Below are 18,604 nucleotides of genomic sequence, written 5' to 3'. Positions count from 1 at the left end.
TTAACCATAAAGAAAAGCAACGCATAACAGCGAATTCACAGTAAACGAAAAAAGGGAGTTTCATTTAATTTGAATAAAGTTTCATTGAATCTGAAAAAGGTTTCATTTAATTTGAAAAAGGTTTCGCTTAATCTGAAAAGGGTCTCATTTAATTTGAAAAAGGTTTCACTCGACCTGAAAAACGTTTCATTTAATTTGAAAAAGGTTTCGCTTTGTTTGAAAATGGTTTCATTTAATTTGAAAAAAGTTTCATTTAAACTGATGCTATATTTGGGCTTTAAACTGATAAGGTTTGTATTAGAGCTGATGATACCCGGGTACCCGGTTACCCGGGTACCCGATTACCCGAGTGTTACCCGGGGCTTTTATTACCCGGGTAGCCGGGTATTACCCGATTTGCCCGGGTATCCGGGTAATATACATATGTTGGTGCCGGTTAAACGAAAAACACCCGGGTAGTGCGACATAAAGCTTCTTGTATAATCTTTTTGGTGAAGATTAATATTTTTTTTTCCAGTGGGAAAATTTTTTTTTAATAATTATTTTTTTATGTCTAGAATGTACGCGACTATGTACACCTAACCGCTTGCCTGAGTAGACGGAGGCAAGAAAAGTAAATTAAAACATTAGTTTCTGTACTTAAATTCAAACTTCTAGTTTTTGTAAATGCATATACATACATGCATGTGTACATATGTATGTATGTATATTTTAAAGAATATTAAATATTAATATTTTAAAACAGGGACCGAGAACAAAATGTATGATCGAAACTAAATGTCATTGTCGTAGTTTTGTTCCCAAGAACGCGTCAAAACCAAAACCAAAATGAGAACAAAACTGACGAGAACGTTCTCATTGGGAATTATATAAGAACTAAACCCTGTGGAACGTTCCCAGAGAGAAGAAAATGCGAACAATACTTTCGGGAATATTTCTAAGAGAACAAAATGTTAACAAATTTCTCCTGAACGTTTTGGCAAAGAAAAAAACGGGTACAAAATTCTGAGGAACTTACTCTCGAAGAACAATTTGGGAGCTAAAGTGCCAGGAACTTTGTTACAGAGAACGAAAAAGGAACAAATCTTCTCTGAACTATCTCATAGCGTTCCATTACTTTGAAATGTTTGAATATTAATGTTAATCAAAAAAGAACTGAAGGATAATTATGTATGCAAATAAAGTTAACGAAAGACTTAAGACACGAACTTTTTTTTTTTTTGTTTTTTTTTTTTCTGGAAGTTGAAATGGTCCAGCTTTCCTCTGGCTTAGAATTAACATCCGTGGATCTCACTTTTCCTCCGAACACGAAAGACTCTTCTCTACGGCGAAAAGATCGTGTTTGGCCCCCGATTCGGTTAACTTGCTAGTCTCCTTGCATCAAAACAAAAACTTGTTGTTTCAGTTTCAGTTTCAGTTATTCAGTCTATGATTACAATCTTACAGACTAGATAAAAATAAGACTATCATAATTAAAACTAAATACTATAGATTTAGATACACAAGTAGTTATAAGAAAAATGGATCAATAGATGACTTGAAAATATTTCTCGGCAACGAAAAATCAATATTTAGACTCTTTGAGATCTTTTTAAATTCTGTCAGAGCGCGGAAAATCGGATCAAAATGGTAATAATTAGCCTTAGTAGCACGCAAGTAAAACGGCAGAGATGAGCGTAGAAATCTGTGAGGCATATTAAAGGATATCTTCTCCAGAAGGACCGAACAATCCAAAGAGCCAACAACCAAATCAAAAACGAACATGAGCAACTGGACAATTCTTCTAGTTTCAAGAGTTTGTAGGTGAATAAGTTTACAACGGGAAAAATATGAGGGCATCGGGTCATCAAAGTTAAGGGAACTTAACGCAAAACGAACAAATGATAATGTAATTATTTTATATACATAATTATTAAAACTTGTTATGATAGTAACAACAAAAAAATATCGTGTTATCACTGAGTCAATCTGATGATTTCTTCCCTGACAAATGGAATTTTGAGGTCTTGGTGAGTGGCATAGTTGGTGACATACCAAGGAGCATTAACAATACTTCTTAGGGCCTTATTTTGATACCGTTGTAGTATTTCTGTTTGAGTTACTCGCAGTACCCCATAGTTGCATAGCGTATGTCCAAACCGGCTTCAGCATAACTATGTGCAGAAGGATTTTGTTGTCTAAACTCAGCTCAGATTTTGCAGCAAGCAGCCAGTACATTCTTAATGTTTTTAATGCAAGTTGACTTTTTTCGCTTTAATATGCAATTTCCACGAAAACCTGAGATCAAGATGGATTCCCAAATAATTGACTTGATTGATAAATAAGGTTGCAAACGGTCAAATGAAAATGCGTCATGATACGAAGAGTCTCCACACAAATAGTTATGCCTATGATTTCATTAATAATACATACACACATGGCGTATGAGTAACATTCTTTCTTACCTAGTCATATTTTATAAAAACCGAAATTATCTGTTATAATTATTATTTTTTTAGCTCCCTACAGTTTAATACTTCTACAATCGTAAAATTATTGCTACTACCTTTAGATACGAATATATATTGTAATATTTCCCTATATGGTATGGAAGATTCTTATAGATGTTCCCTATGTAAGTTCGTTTGCGGTATATAATCGTAAATGCGTTTCATTTTTACCTCTCCACAATTTTTCGGGTGCCCGGGTACCCGGGTAATTAGGGCTTCACCCGCTACCCCGGTACCCGGGTAGCTCATTACCCGAGTGAAATCATCAGCCCTAGTTTGTATATTTTTTTTCATTTTCATATTCACCAACAAATTGTTTCTCATTCTACTATGAATTCGACCCGTTTCCAAGTATTTATTCAGGAGCTATTAAATAAAATTTAATGGAGATCAGAGCCACGGTCGTAGCCAGAATGAAATTAAGGGGTGTTAGGCTCGAAACTATTAAGTTGTTCGGACAAAGGAGAGTGCAAAAATTTTGGTAAGCATCCATTATTATCCACCATATCTCTTATTTCTTGGGATTTATGACTACTGGCATTATGCTTGTAACTCTGAACGTCGGGGGCTTCCCCCTTACTTGCAGGTTGTCCCATGGGCGTAGCCAGAAAGAAATTCATAAGGGCGCTCGAGAATAATGTCAGAATTCATAAATCCAAAGAAATAAGAGATATGGTGGATAATAACGGATATTTACTGAAATTTTTGCCAGCATACTATCCCATGTTAAAGCCCATAGAAAGGGCATTTTCGAAGGTAAAAGGCATTATTAAGTGGCACAATTACTGAGCGAACACACATAATTAGTCAAAATGACTGTGCGAACTATGTTACGGGCATGATCATCCAAATTCGGAAAGCGACGAATGGACAAGCTCTTAATTTATTTTATAAACTATGACTTAGAGCCGTTTGCATCATGTCTGGTTAAGACTTTCTTCCAGTTAAACATCATAATCGGCATTAGCGGTTCCCTGTTATAAGCAGACGTCGATAACGATGTGTAACTGGGGTAAGTGTTAGACAGACATGGTGCAAATAGCTCTAAATAGCTTAAGTTGATTTCCTTTTCCTTAAATCAATATGTTTAATACATAATTTAAGAATCCCAGTGGGAAAATGTAATGTATGTATAGTAGACTGCATCACTCCCCATACAAAAAAAGTCGGTACTATTTTTCCATTGGAATTATAAAATGTATTATATTTTAAGACGTCCACCAAAATATTTCGGAAAAATATTAAGATTTAAGTGAGCTGGACCGATTTAAAAATACCTCCAAAAATGGGGTTTTTTATGAATAAAAATAGTTTCTTAAAGATTTTTTTTTTAAATCCCCTCAAATGACAAAACGGTTTAAGCTTAAAATATTTGCATAAAAATATTAAAAAAAATAAAAAAAAAATTTGAACGGAATCGTAATAATGGGATTTTTGATGCTGTTTTTTAACTTTTTTCAAAGATTGGTATAGGAAAAACTTGTATAACTGAACCTTAACTATTCCGATTTAGACTTGTGAGATATCATTGGAAAGGTTTTTTCTCACCCTTTTATTTCTTTGCTAATAAACTGATTCAAAGGATGGAAGAGAAAGGTAGGATGAACGAACGTCATTCAAAGTTGAATTAAGATGTATTGGTATTCGAAAAAACAAGATTGGACACGAATGACGTTTTTTTGGCCAGAAATAAAAATAGTGTTAAAATACCTTTCTACTGAGATGCCATAAGTCTAAATCAGAACATTTTTGGCCCAGTTATTCAAGTTTTTCGGAAACCAATCTTTGAAAAAAGTAAAAAAACAGCATCAAAAGTCTCATTCTTACAATTCCGTTGAAAAGATTTTTAAATATTTTTGTGCAGATTTTTTAAGCTTAATCTAATTTGTCATCTGAGGGGACTTTTTTCAAAAAGTTCTTTAAGAAACTATTTTTGTTCATAAAAAACTTAACTTCTTTGGAGGTATTTTCAAATCGGTCCAGCTCGCTTAAATCTTAATATTTTTCCGAAATATTTTTGTGGACATCTTAAAATATAATAAATTTTGTAATCCCGGCGGAAAAATCGCAACTTTGTTTGGTGATGCAGTCTAATGTATAGTAATTGAAAAAATAATCAGTAAAACAACCCTTTTCACATTCGAAAATGCATTTTTCCCCCCAGGGCGATGTCCTAAGAAAAGTGGGGCATTCAATTTTGCATTACCTAGTATTGAGAAATGAATGTGATTTAAATGAAATTTTTGGAACTTTTTGAATATAATAGAATGCTGATTACATATTAAACAGTAATTGGATCTAAAACTCACAAGAAATACATTCGATTATTTATCACTCATGAAATGCATTACTACTCTTCGCACTCGGATGTTTCAACTAATTTGAAAAAAGTTTAATTTAATTTAAATAAAGTTTCATTGCATCTGAAAAAGGTTTCATTTAATTTGAAAAAGGTCTCGCTCCATCTTGAAAAGGTTTTATTTCATTTGAAAATGGTTTCGCTTAACCTGAAAAAGCCTTCATTTAATTAAAAAAAGGTTTCATTTAATTTGAAAATGGTTTCATTTAAACTGAAAATGCTATATACGATGCTCATGGTCGTCAACTCGAAACCCGAGGTGTTGGGATCGAAATAAGGCAAATACATTTCAATATTGTAATGATATTAATGTAGTAATGCTCACAATGCTTCCGAACTACCAGTACAAACCAATCGACTGGCGATGTTCATAGATTCGTCGAAAAATAGTTTGGAAGCGGTTCTCTTGTTTACCGATAATTTAAATAGCTCAGTCACAATTGCAATTAGCACAGTGGTCTCATTGCTGCGTGGTTTAAAGTTGGGCTGGACAAGAAATATGTGCTTCCTGTGCCAATGTGATGCAAGGTACTTTAAGCATGGCAACCAGTATGATAAACGGGACTGGCCGCCGAAAGATGTATCGCGAATCGGGATCAAAATGTAATAAATGTCCCATTGGTACAAGATGTCTCTAAAATATTGTTTACCTCCATTACACATTAAATTGGATCTGGGCAAAAATTTCATCAAAGCGTTGGTTAAACGGGAAAATAGTCAGCATTAAAGGCCATTTTCATTCGTCTGTGTGATGGAAAAATCAAAGAAGGTAAATATTTTTTACGGTATTTTGTGTTAAATTTGATAAAATATACATGTATTACTTAATGAGCTCCTAGCGTTTATTGACAGCGAAGAAGCAATTGCATGGGATAATTTGAAAGCTGTAATCATTGGTGTCTTGGGTAATCGTCACGAAGATGGATGAAGAATATTGGTTGAAAACATGCTACAGTCGTTCAACAATATTGGCGTAAGCATGTATTTAAAAGTGCATTTCATGCATCATCATCAAGATATATTAGAAAATCAAATGCCCAGTGAATCTGATGAACACGGCGACCATTTTCATCAAGTCGCACCACAGCTCGTTGGCTGATTTATGCTGGAGCCTTGATTCAAATGTGAATGATGAGAGCGATGAATAAAAAAAGAAAAATACATTTTTTAGCAAAATTGTTTCAAAATTTCATAAAATACAGCCATTATTTCCTGATGATGTGGAACAATTGTTAGTCTAATAAATGGCGAAAAGTTGAAATAACATTTTTTCGGTAAAAAAGTGACAAAATATTGCTCAAAATCCACAAATGTGATCGAAATAGTTTGCAAATTGTTTTATGTATTATGATATATGTTTTCTTTAGAGATCCTCTAATTATCGTTGAAAATTCAACGATATATTCTGACTTTCTACATTTTAGGCAAAGTTTTGATTTAAAAATTTTGTATGGGGTCACGGGCCATTGCATTCAGCGTACCCAAATTATCTAGAAGTGGCCTATCTTCCGTCTGTCGAATTTTTCAACTACAACAGTGTAATAATAACCAAATAAATGTATTATTACACTGTGGAACAAATATTAACTCTTTAAGAAACCTAGAGTGCACATATACATACATATCAGGTTTGATAGCTGTTGGTCATACGAACAATGACTCATACTAAGTTTTACTAGATCCATTCGTGTTCTCGAGAAAAAAAATTTCATGATCAATATATCAAAGTATAGCGGCCAAATTTTTTTCTTCAAATTTTGAAAAGCTTTGTATATAACGATAAATTAAAAAAAAAATTGGAGAAAAAAGTTTGACCGCTATACACAGATTTTTGGATCCTGAAAACTTTTTTTCTCGAGAACACGAATTGATCTAGTAAATCTTAATAGGTTTGTTCCACAAGAGCCCGCGGGTGCCCAAAAGAGCCCAGAAAGCGTTCCTCACGCTAGAAAAATGGGTAATAGAGAGCGAATACGTTCTACTTTTGGATCGAGCACAAATGTGCAAAAGGGCAATTAGAAATAACAGCTGTTGTTGTTTAAATGCGAAAGTAAATTTTATAAAACACAACAGTGGAAAATACCACAGAATTTTCAGAAAATGTAGTTATTTGGTAATTTTATTAGCCATATAAGATACATACACGTAACATCATTGTTTATAGCCGATTTGTTGATTCCGGGCACGAAATGTGGTTTTTTGCGTTCCTCACGCTCTGGGCACTTTTGGCACGTGTTGACACATTTTTGACAATTGTGAGAGAGTAACTTATTTTTACGCTCTAATTACCGGAGCAGCCCGGAAAGCTATCAATAGCTATCAAACCTGTGATATGCGCAATCTAGTTTTTTTTGTGTTCCACAGTTGTATGAAAATTTGAATATAATAGCACAATGAAATTATCTTGTCATAAACTAATGCATATTTATAAGATATTTTATATTCTTTTTATAGAGTTAATGAATACAATTATAGGGAGAAACATTAAAGATCTATGATTTGTTTTTCATTTAACTAGCTGAAGTTGAAATACTGCATGTATAATTCTTTTACTGGGGTATATATGGCCCATTCTGTATGGATTCAGCGCGCAAAAAAGTGATGTGTTCGATTTACATATTTCAAACTTCGAGGACATAATCTACGTTCATAAGATACGTATTTTTTTTTCTTTTCCGAAAACACGGTTCTGAAGCCCGTAGCACAGTATCAATGATTAGGTCGTAAAAGCGATATTTAAAAAATTCAAATTTATATATTATTATATGGACATGGTGGAATAAACAAGGTGATGTCAGTTGCATAACCTCACTTTTTTGGGAGCCCCATTTCGGCAATGCCTATAAATGTAGTAAAAAAAGGGGAACATTTTAGGACCATTTTAACGCCCTTTTGAATACTATTTTTAAAAAGTATGTATTAAAGAATTATTTTACCAAAACAACGTTAAAGATAATAAACAATAGTTGTGTTAGGTTTACCCATTTCCAGTAAAATCCAGAAAATTGGTACGAATTTTCATGTTTTGGCAATTTCGTACGCAAAAACTTATTGAGAGAGCGAAACAGCTGAAGTTCCAAGTTTTTACTGCATTTTTAATGGATAAATTTTTACTTGTAACTTGCTGGATGCAATTTAAACTAATAAGGAAACTGTTTTTGGGTTTTTATTATTGAAATTGACCAAATACACCAATTTAAATATAAAATATATTGTTTTATTAGGAATTTGCTGCGAATAAAGAATAAATTGTTCATGAAACTTGGTAATTATTACTGGATTTGCGTTCACGTACTTTTTTGGATATTTTTTCTTTGAGAGCGAATTCGCAGAAATTAAGTCACTGGGGAGTTGCGGGCGAGTTACTGAATAATTTTTTAAACAAACACAACTACTCTAAGTAAGTTTTTTCTTCTTTTTAAAAGACCGATTATTTATGAATTATAAAAAGATTTTCGTAATTTTATTTGTAAAGCACTTGTATTGCAGCCTCTAGTAGGTGAACAGGCACAACTTCCAAAACCTATTAAACAAGAAACGCACTTTTACTGACCATTTTATTAACTACCTGGCCAATTGAATAAACTCACCTGGAACTGAAGTCCACTGCAGCCAAAAATCGCACTTATATCGCAGCTTCTCGCTGAGATAAAAAACCCAATTCACAATCTGTGGAAGGTAAACATAATAAGTTTTATTGGCCACTTGGCATAAGTACTTAAAATTGGTTACCTAAATTTGTAGCCAAAGTCAGGAAAACCTCCAAAAAATCGCAAAATTAAAAGCTGTTGAATATACACACAAATCACAATTTTTGCAAAAAATATTAAATGGAAAAGTCACAACTAAACAGAAATGTCAAGGACAGTGATATTCACTCTTACGTTTTCAGCGCAATACCTAAAAGGAGTTTTTCTAGTGTAGTTTTTGTTCAAGAGGGCATCAATCAGAACGGGGCTACCGAATTTGTCAAAATTACAACAAACACCCCCTAACTGACATCACCTTATTTTTATTTCACCATGTATATGGAGACATTTTTTTTTTTCAAAATTTGAGGAATTTCCTCAGCATTCACATGGCCTTTTTAGATTTAATAGATCAAGTAGGTATTTAATTATATCTAATCTTTTAACTAGAGCTTTTTGTGGAAAGGGCAGATGAGACAAAATGTTTACAAATAAGTAAGGCGTCCATCGTTCCCTGGCCTTTCTTGAACGCAACTTGATGGGCATCAAATAGTTTGTTTGAATGCGCGAACCAGTGTTTTGCTTAAACATGGCAAGAGTGATATTTGTCTATAGTCAGCAATAGAGGTTGCATTCTTCCACGTGTGTGAAAAGATGCCTTGATTTAGGATAGCGTCGTACAGGTCGACCAATCGAGTATTGACTACTAAGGGTAAGCTTTTCAGCAATGAATATGAAATACGGTCACGGCCTGGGGTTTTACCCGACATTGAATAAATAGTTACTTCAAACTCGAAAATGGTAATAGGGGACTCAATTTTTTTGACAGATGGCGAGGGAGAGTTATTTACGTAGTCTTCTCTTAGAGTTAGATTTTTCTCGGCAACAAAATTAAGGTGGAAATTGGAGTCTTTTGAATAGTTTGACCAAGCGGAGCCGAAATGATTTGCCATGTCCGCAGAATAGTAGTGTCTAATAATTTTATAGATGAGGGTGAGAAGGTTCCCGAAAGCATCTTTATATTAGACCAAATTTTTCTGGGGTTGAAATCTGAGGTTATTGTACTAGTCAAATCCTCAAAGCTTTGTCTCTGCGCCTCTTTCAGTGTTTTTTTTTTTGTTAAGTAGGCGTTACTTTTTTTGTATTCCGATAGATTGGGATGGGAATGGGCCAAAGGGTTTGTTTTTTGTTTCGTAGGGCACAATGCTTTTATAATATTTCTTTTGTGTTTAGGGAATAGACAGATGTGCAGCTGTGCGAATAGTTTTAGCTATACTATTGGCCTCTTTGCTGATCGCAGATGACTGGTTGTAGTTTGTCAAGGTTCCTGTTACTGAACGTTGGAAAAGGGCCCTGTGTGCTTTTTCTGTGATAAACTTTGGTTTGGGGGTACCTGGATTGGACGGAGCGGCGACAATTTTAGTAAGAAGGTAGAAATGGTCGCTTCCGTGGAAAAAAGGGGAAAAGAGCTTTGGGACCAAACTAGCCGAGCACATACTTACGTCTGCATACGTAAATGTCTGGTGGGTTGAAAAATGAGTTGGGGCCAAGTCGTTTAATACTATGTAATTATTTAGAAGGATAAAATCGTCTACTCCTTTCCCCTTTGGGTTATCAGAAGTGGATCCCCAAAGGGGGCTCCACGCATTCAAGTCGCCGATCAAGAGTATATCAGTAGTAATACCAGAAGTTATGTCTAGAAGATTTTTGAGATTGAAAGGTTGCCGCAGAGGAATGTAGGATGCAACAATAGTAAATTTGAAACCTAAGTTAACTTCGACGGCAATGACTGATATCGGGGATATAATATCTAGCAATTTGTGGCGAGTTCTGTTTTTTACCATGATTCATATGCCTTGCTTTGAAGTAGTTACTGGGTAGGTTATGGAAATAACTATGAAATGAATTTGAGATAGGTGCAATTCTATTGAAGGGAAAAGTTTTAATTCATTCAAATTGTTATATAGTCCGTGGATATTCCATTGAAGAATATAAAAGGTCATCGATAGGGTTACTAATGTTACTAATCATCATATCTGATCTTTCGCTTTCAGAGTCAGAAGTCAATCGAGTTGGAGAATATAAATAGCGGTTTTGGTTTAAGAGTTCCTGTGTGTAGCGAGTAATATGCGAAGATAATGTAGAGTTAGAAGTCGGTTGTAATCGTGAAGTGTTGTTTGCAGAAGTTGTTAGATTAATGGAAATCGAATGTTGAATACGTTGGATGATGGACTTGGGGATTCGAGAAATATTCCCTCACTTAACTTTATACCAAGATATGTTGATGGCTTCTGGAATTCTGAATGCATCAAAAATAAGGAGGATAACCCCACTTGGGGTTACTTTATTGTCAATTACACAGGGCAACACTGTGCCGCAAATGTGAAAGCTGTTTTTGATAGACTTGTTGGTGCTGATTACGAATACATACGTATAAAGTTTCCATCAGCTCCAGATTTTGAGAGAACGAGGTCAAAGTGTCAAAAAATTGCATTTTTTGCAATATTTGGGAAGCTCTAGCAAAGAAATAAAAGATGACAAAACCTTCCACTTAGGCTTAAATTAAATATAGAGCTCTCAACTATTATCCCTGAAAATACCGTCAGTTTTTGCTGTTCAATAAAGTACTATAAGTTACCATCAGATCAAGGTTTTCAGGGGTTGTAGTCGAAAGTTCAAGCGTTAATTTAAGCCTAAGTGGAGGGTTCTATGTCCTTTTTTTAATTGCGGTAGGTACTCAAACTTCGCCAAAATCAGTTTTTGCTCTTCATTAAACGACTATAAGTGACCATCAGGTCAAGGTGTAGGGAGGGTATTTTCAGGGACAGTAGTCGAGAGTTCTAGCCTTAATTTAAGCCTAAGTTCTCTACAGCTTCTCAAATACTGCGAAAATCGTGATTTTTTGACACTTTGACCTCATTTTTCTCAAGATCTGGAGCTGATGGAAACTTTGTACTTACGGATTCTCAATCAGCACCAAAAAGTCTATCAAAAACAGTTTTAACATTTACCGCACCAAAATTGTTTTCCATTCTGTTGGCCTGTGTTATCATTGTGAATTGGAAACCACTTACTACACCCTCAGTTGATAATTCCTTTACGATTTCCTCATCAGGAAGATATTTTAGAAAAGGGGCGAAGACCGTCCCATTCACAAAATTGAGGTTGTCGCGGTATTTACATGTGATATCGCATATTCCTGGAAGTTGCTTGGCAGCTATAAATTTTTCTGCAGTATGCTTGCCTTTGACCAGTAGAAGAAGATTTCCGTCTCTAAGCTCTGAAATTTGTTCTATGTTCTTCCTTATTACGTTTAGTGATCTTTGTACTGCGAAATATGAATAATGAGAAAGGCGTTTCTGATGATTAGTGGAAGAAATATATTTTGAGATGGATATTGTTTTGTTAAGATGCGGAAGATCTGGAAAATCATTGAATTTTGTTGGACGCTTCTTCTTACGTTTGGGGGAGGACGCAAAGGCAGTGAACCTATTGTCCCCTAAATTATGCGCCCCAGGGGGCATGTTGGGTCTAAATTTAATGGAATCAAATTAAGCACGTGGTACACTTGGCAAACAAGACAAATAAAAAAATTAAACGTATGAAGATTGTTGTTGGGATATAACTGAACCGCGAATGAATATACACAGAGAACACAACCGCAAACACCAACGTATGCTACGAAAGTTAGTCGATGACTGTGCTGATGCTGATTGGAATATACATTGAAGTAAATTTTAATTTTTTTAAATATGGCTTTTACGACCTAATTTTTGATACCGTGCTACGGGATTCAGAACCGTATTTTCGGAAAAAAAGAAAAAATAAGGGTCTCATGAAATTCAACGTAGATTATGACCTCAAAGTTTGAAATAAATCTAACACATCGATTTTTTTTGCTCGTTGAATCGCTACCATGTCAAACTATCGAATGTAAAAATTGGTACTTTTCAAGAGCAAAAAAAAAAAATATTTTAAATGTCATTAGGAAAAGGTATTTTATTCGACACTTTATTAAAGCCAGTATCCTCTGCTTCTAACAAGACTCGAAATTTAACGATTTGCCAACTTGTGTATCATTCAAAACTCATGCGCAATGTATCGCTATTAAAAAAGCATTTTTGCACATTCGATAGTTTGACATGGTAGCGATGACATGTACATACAAATCCTTATACAGTTTTTGCAAATATCGAATTATTTGTCATTCCTTATACAGTAATACAGATTTTCCGCAAGCACAAATACTTGAAACCATGCTAGCCAAGGAAGAGTTTGGCGACCTCGTGTTCAGTTACATAGAGGAACAATTTAAGCCGGCCGTACAGTGGGTCGAAAAAGAGTATCTGTAGTAAGTGTCTTGTGAGTTCAAATAAGAGAATTTACCTTAATAAGTATGAAACTTTACTCAAGCCAAAGCAGCTCCTTACCCCCTTTAAATACTTGGAAGCTCCTGCGCGCCTTACTTTTGCGGTTGAGCGCCGTACAAAGTCGCGATGAGTTTTGTGTGACGCTTTGTCGTACACTTTACGGTTTTTTGCCACCTGAACGACACAATGAATTAGCCAATTTTATATTTGAGCGCGCAAATATTCACATCAGTAATCCAAATCGTGCAGAATTGGCATACTTTAATAACGAACTCAACACAATTGAGTTTTATGAGTCAGATGCCTTACCATTATTTGACGCAAATGAGCTTAACGGTGGGATGCAACTCTTACAGACCGCTGCGGTTAAATCATATTTAAGTACGTTACGCACCTACTTAAGTGCTTCCGCTAACACACCATTCCTAATTGTGGGCCCGACGGGTTCAGCGAAAACGCTGCTGTTGATGCAGGCGGTACAGGAGTATGCTGGCTACAATATAATCATCGTTAACTGTTCTACGCAGCTTACGACCGCCTACATCTTACATTGCTTAAAGCAGGTGTGAATGGTATGTTATAATTTTATGATACGAAATTCTAGCACACATATTTTCAGAACTGCGTCACTGTGAGTGGTCTACGAGGGCGGGAATTCAAACCGAAGCAATTGCGATTGATTTTGTTCTTGAAGAATATTGATCTTTGCTACATCGATGCATGGGGTACAAGTGAAGTTATGGAACTGTTGTTTCAGCTGGTGCAACGCTCCGGTTTTTATGCAGAAAATCTGGAATGGGTGCACATCAGCGATTTGCAAATATGTGGATCCATTTCACAAGCCTCTACATCAGCAATAAGCAGCAGTCTACAGAAGCTACCGCGACGATTTCTCGCAATAAATCAATTCCTTCGCATTAGTAACCCAAACGATGCCGACATGTTCGCCATAGTTCAAAGTCGGCTGGAGCCTATATTAGCAAATGAACACTTCAAAACGCCGGCAGCAAATGTGCAGTACGTTGTGGAAGGTTTGATGGAGTTATTCAAAAAGGTAAGAATCATGTATTGGTGGCAGTAAAAGTGCTAAGCTACATGGATAGAAATAAAAATTTCATTCAAATTGAGCCATGTACAAAAGCCAAAGACAACTCACCAATAAACACTTTACATAATTTGAAAGCTAGTACCACATCAATAAATTATTACAGCACTCATATGAAAAAAGTGTTTCTAGAAATAAGCAACAAGAACCTAAGCTCCTATGAATAGGAATATATGATGAAAAAACGTTATATATTTGTCTATTTCCCCCTTTAAGTTACAAGCAACGTTCAGTGTATCTACACATGGCTGGGAACACTATAATTTTAATCCAAAGTTCGTAATGAAACTGATTCACAATCTGCATTACTATCCTGCTGAAACTTTCAATGAGGTGAGGGAAACACGCAGATGTTGAAATATTCAAATATTATATTCACCTTTTTCAGGCTTTTTGCTCAGAGTTAATCTCCACATTCGAAAATCGCTTGGCCAGTGATGCTGACGTCAGCGAGTTTCAGAGTATATTTAGGCAAACAATGCGCAAGATTTACAGCAAAGAGGTAGAATATTAAAAAACGTCCAATTAAATGGAACATAAACTTAATTTTCCTCATACAGGAAGTATTCTTCGTCCCCAAGTCGCCAAAACACTGTGTCGAATTTCGTGCACTCGCACACGATGAGTGGCAGGAAGAAGTTCAGAAGCAAATTACTATTTGTAGTAAGCAGAAACTAATTTTATATTTATAGTCCATGCCCGCCCTGGCTAATTAAACTTTGACTACTTAGATGCTGAGTCCTTTGTAATCGACGAGCCGATCACTAGGGAGCTGCTCGACTTGGCTTCCAGAGTGGCGCGAGTCCTGGCGCGCGACGAAACACACTTGTTGATGATTGCACGCGCGGGTGGTAGGCATTTGGATGCCCTCTATGTAGCGGCCAATTTGCAGCATTCAAAGTTGTATATTATGCAAGGTGGCGCTGGGTATGGCGTAACGGACTTCTATAACGATTTGAAATTAGTTAGTTCAGCGATAAGTTTAAATTATCATTCACAAAATATGTGTTAAATAAAATCTATTGCAGGCTATGCAAACCGCGGCAACTGAGAACGAGTGCACCTGTTTGCTCATCGATCACTGTTGGATTACGTTTGCCCCAGACATAATGAAGCCCATTGAAGCTGTACTGGAAGGAAGCGAGATACTTGATTTATTCGGCGATGACTTGGAATCGGTAGCGAGTACTCTGAAGCATGCTGCCCAGTCGGAGGGTTTTCAGGAGTCCCTTGGCGCATACTTTTTAAAAAGTACTACCGAATAAATACATTTACATTCTAGAAAAAATATGTCATGCACATAAATTTATTTTCAGGGGCCAAGAAGAATCTACACCTTATCATAACCTTGGATCCGGCCAACCCATCCTTAAACAGTTTATTCAGCAAATTTCCAGCGCTATACCGTAACATGGATATATGTTTTGTACGCACCGCTTCTACTGAAACTCAAAATCAGCTACCAAAGAAATTCATTGAAATGCTTGCCGAAGGGGCGGGTACTAAAGGCAGTGTACCAGTATTCTCGTACTTTACTGATGCTGTAGAATCTTTAGTAACACAGCAGGCGCCGAAGCGCTACTACCAGTTAATACGCTCTTACTACTATATTTATTTGAATTTTGCAAAGGATATAAACAAGAGGTTGGAAAAGTTGCAGGTATGTAAATATGTCGAACAATCATAGCATAATCTATTGTTCCGACTAACTTATTTTACCAGCACGGCGTCGACAAACTAGCCGCCGCTCATAACGTTGTAGACACACTCAAATCCAACGCCAGCCAACAAGAGGAAGCTCTCGCCGACAAACGCAGACTAGCCAATGATGCACTCGAAATGATTTCAGCCACTATGAGGAGTGCCAACGATCAAAAAACTAACATGCTTGAATTAAAGAAAAAGGCCCAAGAGAGCAGTGAGCAGTTGAAAGAGCGTCAGAAAGAGATTCAGCAGGAACTTGCAGAAGTGGAACCCATACTCGCGGAGGCCAGCACAGCAGTGGGTCAAATAAAGTCAGAAGCACTCTCAGAGATTCGATCGCTACGTGCACCACCAGAGACGATACGCGATATACTCGAGGGCGTGTTGCGGTTGATGGGCATACGCGATACCTCATGGAATAGCATGAAGACTTTTTTGGCGAAACGTGGTGTAAAGGAAGATATACGCTCGTTGGACCCAGCTCATATCAATCCGGATAACTGTGCTGCAGTTGAAAAATTGTTGAAGGTTAAGGCGGTATCGTTCGAAATGAAGAATGCAAAACGTGCCTCTGCAGCTGCTGCACCACTTGCAGCTTGGGTAAAGGCAAGTGTGCAATACTCAAAGGTCATACAGAGCATACGTCCGTTAGAGCGGGAGCAAACTGAGTTGCAGCAAAACTTGAATGTAGCCGAGGGCGAAATGCAACTGCTTATGAGCGGCTTGGACGATGTAGATAATCGTGTAAAGCAACTGTCGGCAAAATTGAACTCTTATACGCAGGAAGCAGCAGTATTGGAAATTAAACTAGGCCAAGCGCGAAAGACGTTGAATGCAGCGGAAGTGCTGATTGATAAACTAAGCTCCGAGTTCCACATGTGGAGTAAGCAATTGGAAGAATACAAGGCATCTCATAAAACTTTGGATACCAAATCTCTGCTAATTGCGCTAGCTATCAACTATTTCTCTCATCTGACCTTGGAGCGGAGAAGGTAAGTTGACTTATTATTGATCGCCGGGGACTAGGTGGACACAGTGGACGAAGCTACGGACTTGTCAGAACACCGTACTCCGGACAACGACTGGGTGCCTTCTGATGTCGCCACCTACACAGCGTAAGGGAGCACAAAAATATGCCACAGAAGTGAACACCCCAATAGATCACTGCTAGAGGAGCCTCCGCCCAGGCACGTTAGGGGGCACCTATTCGTGTACAAGGACGCATTCCAGAAATACGCAGACCAACCACTGGACCCGACGACGTACAGACGAGCCATTCCCACGATAGCCCGGTTCTACGTACCGGAATGACTAGGGTTTTACCCCACCAAAGGCTGCTGTTTCGGCGACCTAACCCCGTTTGGGCCGGTGAAAGATCTCAGACGTTGTTCGTTCATAAGGCCAAATCTGCTAAGTATTCTTCTGCTCAGGGCTGGCATCGAGTCAAACCCTGGGCCAAAAACTTACACCTGCTGTGTATGCCAGAGACGACTACACCATAACTACACCTCAGCCAAGAGCAATGCTTGCAACGAGTGGAGTCACATTAGAGTCTGCTCAGGCCTACGTCACGGTCGTAAGCCCCAACTGCGACGCCATCCACTACCACCACAGGGCGGCACTTGCCACAGCAGCGCACACAGACTATGCCGGTTAGGCAACACGCATCCCTCAACAACAACTACTTCTTTTTCTTTTGAATATCAGCACTTGTATTTGTACACCTAAATTGCAAACGTTTAATTTGTTTTTACACCAGAATGGATACAAAATCACCAGTAAAATAAATGTATTTACGCCATATATGTAATACTTCTATATTGGCAGTAAGCTAACTTCTCAATGTGTAATCATTCCGAAATCAAAGCGAGACAGTCTAGTACCGTTTTTGTCAATGTATTGTGTACTTGAGTGCCGTTTTTGTATATGTGTTGTGTACATGTCTATTTATAAACGTATGTGTTCCTTTTCTTTCGTACGTGTTTATTGATATATCTGTACTGTAGTGTTTTCGGACGGTACTAGCTCTTACTGCCAATATAGGAGTATTACATATATGATTTACGCGTATCAAATTGTGATTGTTTTTATTTTATTTTCTGTCTTTATTTGAAAGTTTGGTTTTCGATTGCCAGATGATTTACATTTATACCAAAAATTATAATATGTGGCATATTTGTAGGGGTTTTATTAAAAAATGAAATGGCAGCTTGATTCTCTCACGGCTCTCTTTGCACTTAGAAATTTAACTTAAAGCTGGGTTATGCAAGGCTAAGACTTGACTTGACTTACCTAGAAACTTAGAAACGATTACTCAGCGTGTCACCTATTACCTTTTTTTTCTTTTGAATATAAGCACTTGTATTTGTACACCTAAACTGCAAACGTTTAATTTGTCTTTACACCAGAATGAATACAAAATTACCAGTAAAATAAATGTATTTACCAGAGACCGTACCGGTTATGCATTTTATAATAAAAGTTAAAAAATTTAAGTTATTTTTTTACTTCTATCATTTTGAGCAAATAATACCGATTATTTCTGCTTTTTATTTTTTTAAGGCAAAAATAAAAGTTAAAATTTGCCTTTTATTTTTTCGAGCAGAAAATAATCGGTAATTGTTGACTTTTATTTTTTCAGGCAAAAATAAAAGTCAAAGTTAAAAATCAAGTATTCCAGAGCTGTGTATATTCGAATATGAAAGTTTTGAAGCTCCTACATGGATTTTAATAACCCCTATACCCAAATACCAGAGATAGTTCAAATCTATATACATACATATGTATACATACAATACATGAAGTGAACATGAGTTTTTGTTAACGGCATCAGATCTGCACCGATTATTCGATTTTAAAAACTGAGGTGCCAAATTAAAGGGCTTAGC

At 36.6% G+C, this 18,604-nt stretch overlaps 1 protein-coding gene across 1 annotated transcript in view; it reads left to right on the top strand.

Annotated features, from left to right (window-relative positions):
• LOC118749408 (cytoplasmic dynein 2 heavy chain 1-like) overlaps positions 1-18,604 on the top strand; it is a 162,277-nt gene that overhangs the window by 11,412 nt on the left and 132,261 nt on the right. Inside the window, exons 3-12 of the mRNA XM_036484212.1 lie at positions 12,757-12,888; positions 12,951-13,470; positions 13,527-13,961; positions 14,229-14,345; positions 14,401-14,514; positions 14,573-14,675; positions 14,744-14,976; positions 15,041-15,263; positions 15,329-15,672; positions 15,735-16,708. Of these exons, the coding sequence (XP_036340105.1) occupies positions 12,757-12,888; positions 12,951-13,470; positions 13,527-13,961; positions 14,229-14,345; positions 14,401-14,514; positions 14,573-14,675; positions 14,744-14,976; positions 15,041-15,263; positions 15,329-15,672; positions 15,735-16,708 (3,195 nt within the window). The remainder of the gene's footprint in view (positions 1-12,756; positions 12,889-12,950; positions 13,471-13,526; positions 13,962-14,228; positions 14,346-14,400; positions 14,515-14,572; positions 14,676-14,743; positions 14,977-15,040; positions 15,264-15,328; positions 15,673-15,734; positions 16,709-18,604) is intronic.

This window comes from Rhagoletis pomonella, unplaced genomic scaffold (assembly GCF_013731165.1).
Source record: "Rhagoletis pomonella isolate Grant_MI unplaced genomic scaffold, Rhpom_1.0 Rhpom_scaffold_00016, whole genome shotgun sequence".
Taxonomy (NCBI): domain Eukaryota; kingdom Metazoa; phylum Arthropoda; class Insecta; order Diptera; family Tephritidae; genus Rhagoletis; species Rhagoletis pomonella.
Note: the sequence above shows the minus strand (reverse complement) of the source record. Positions and strands in the feature narration are given on the sequence as shown.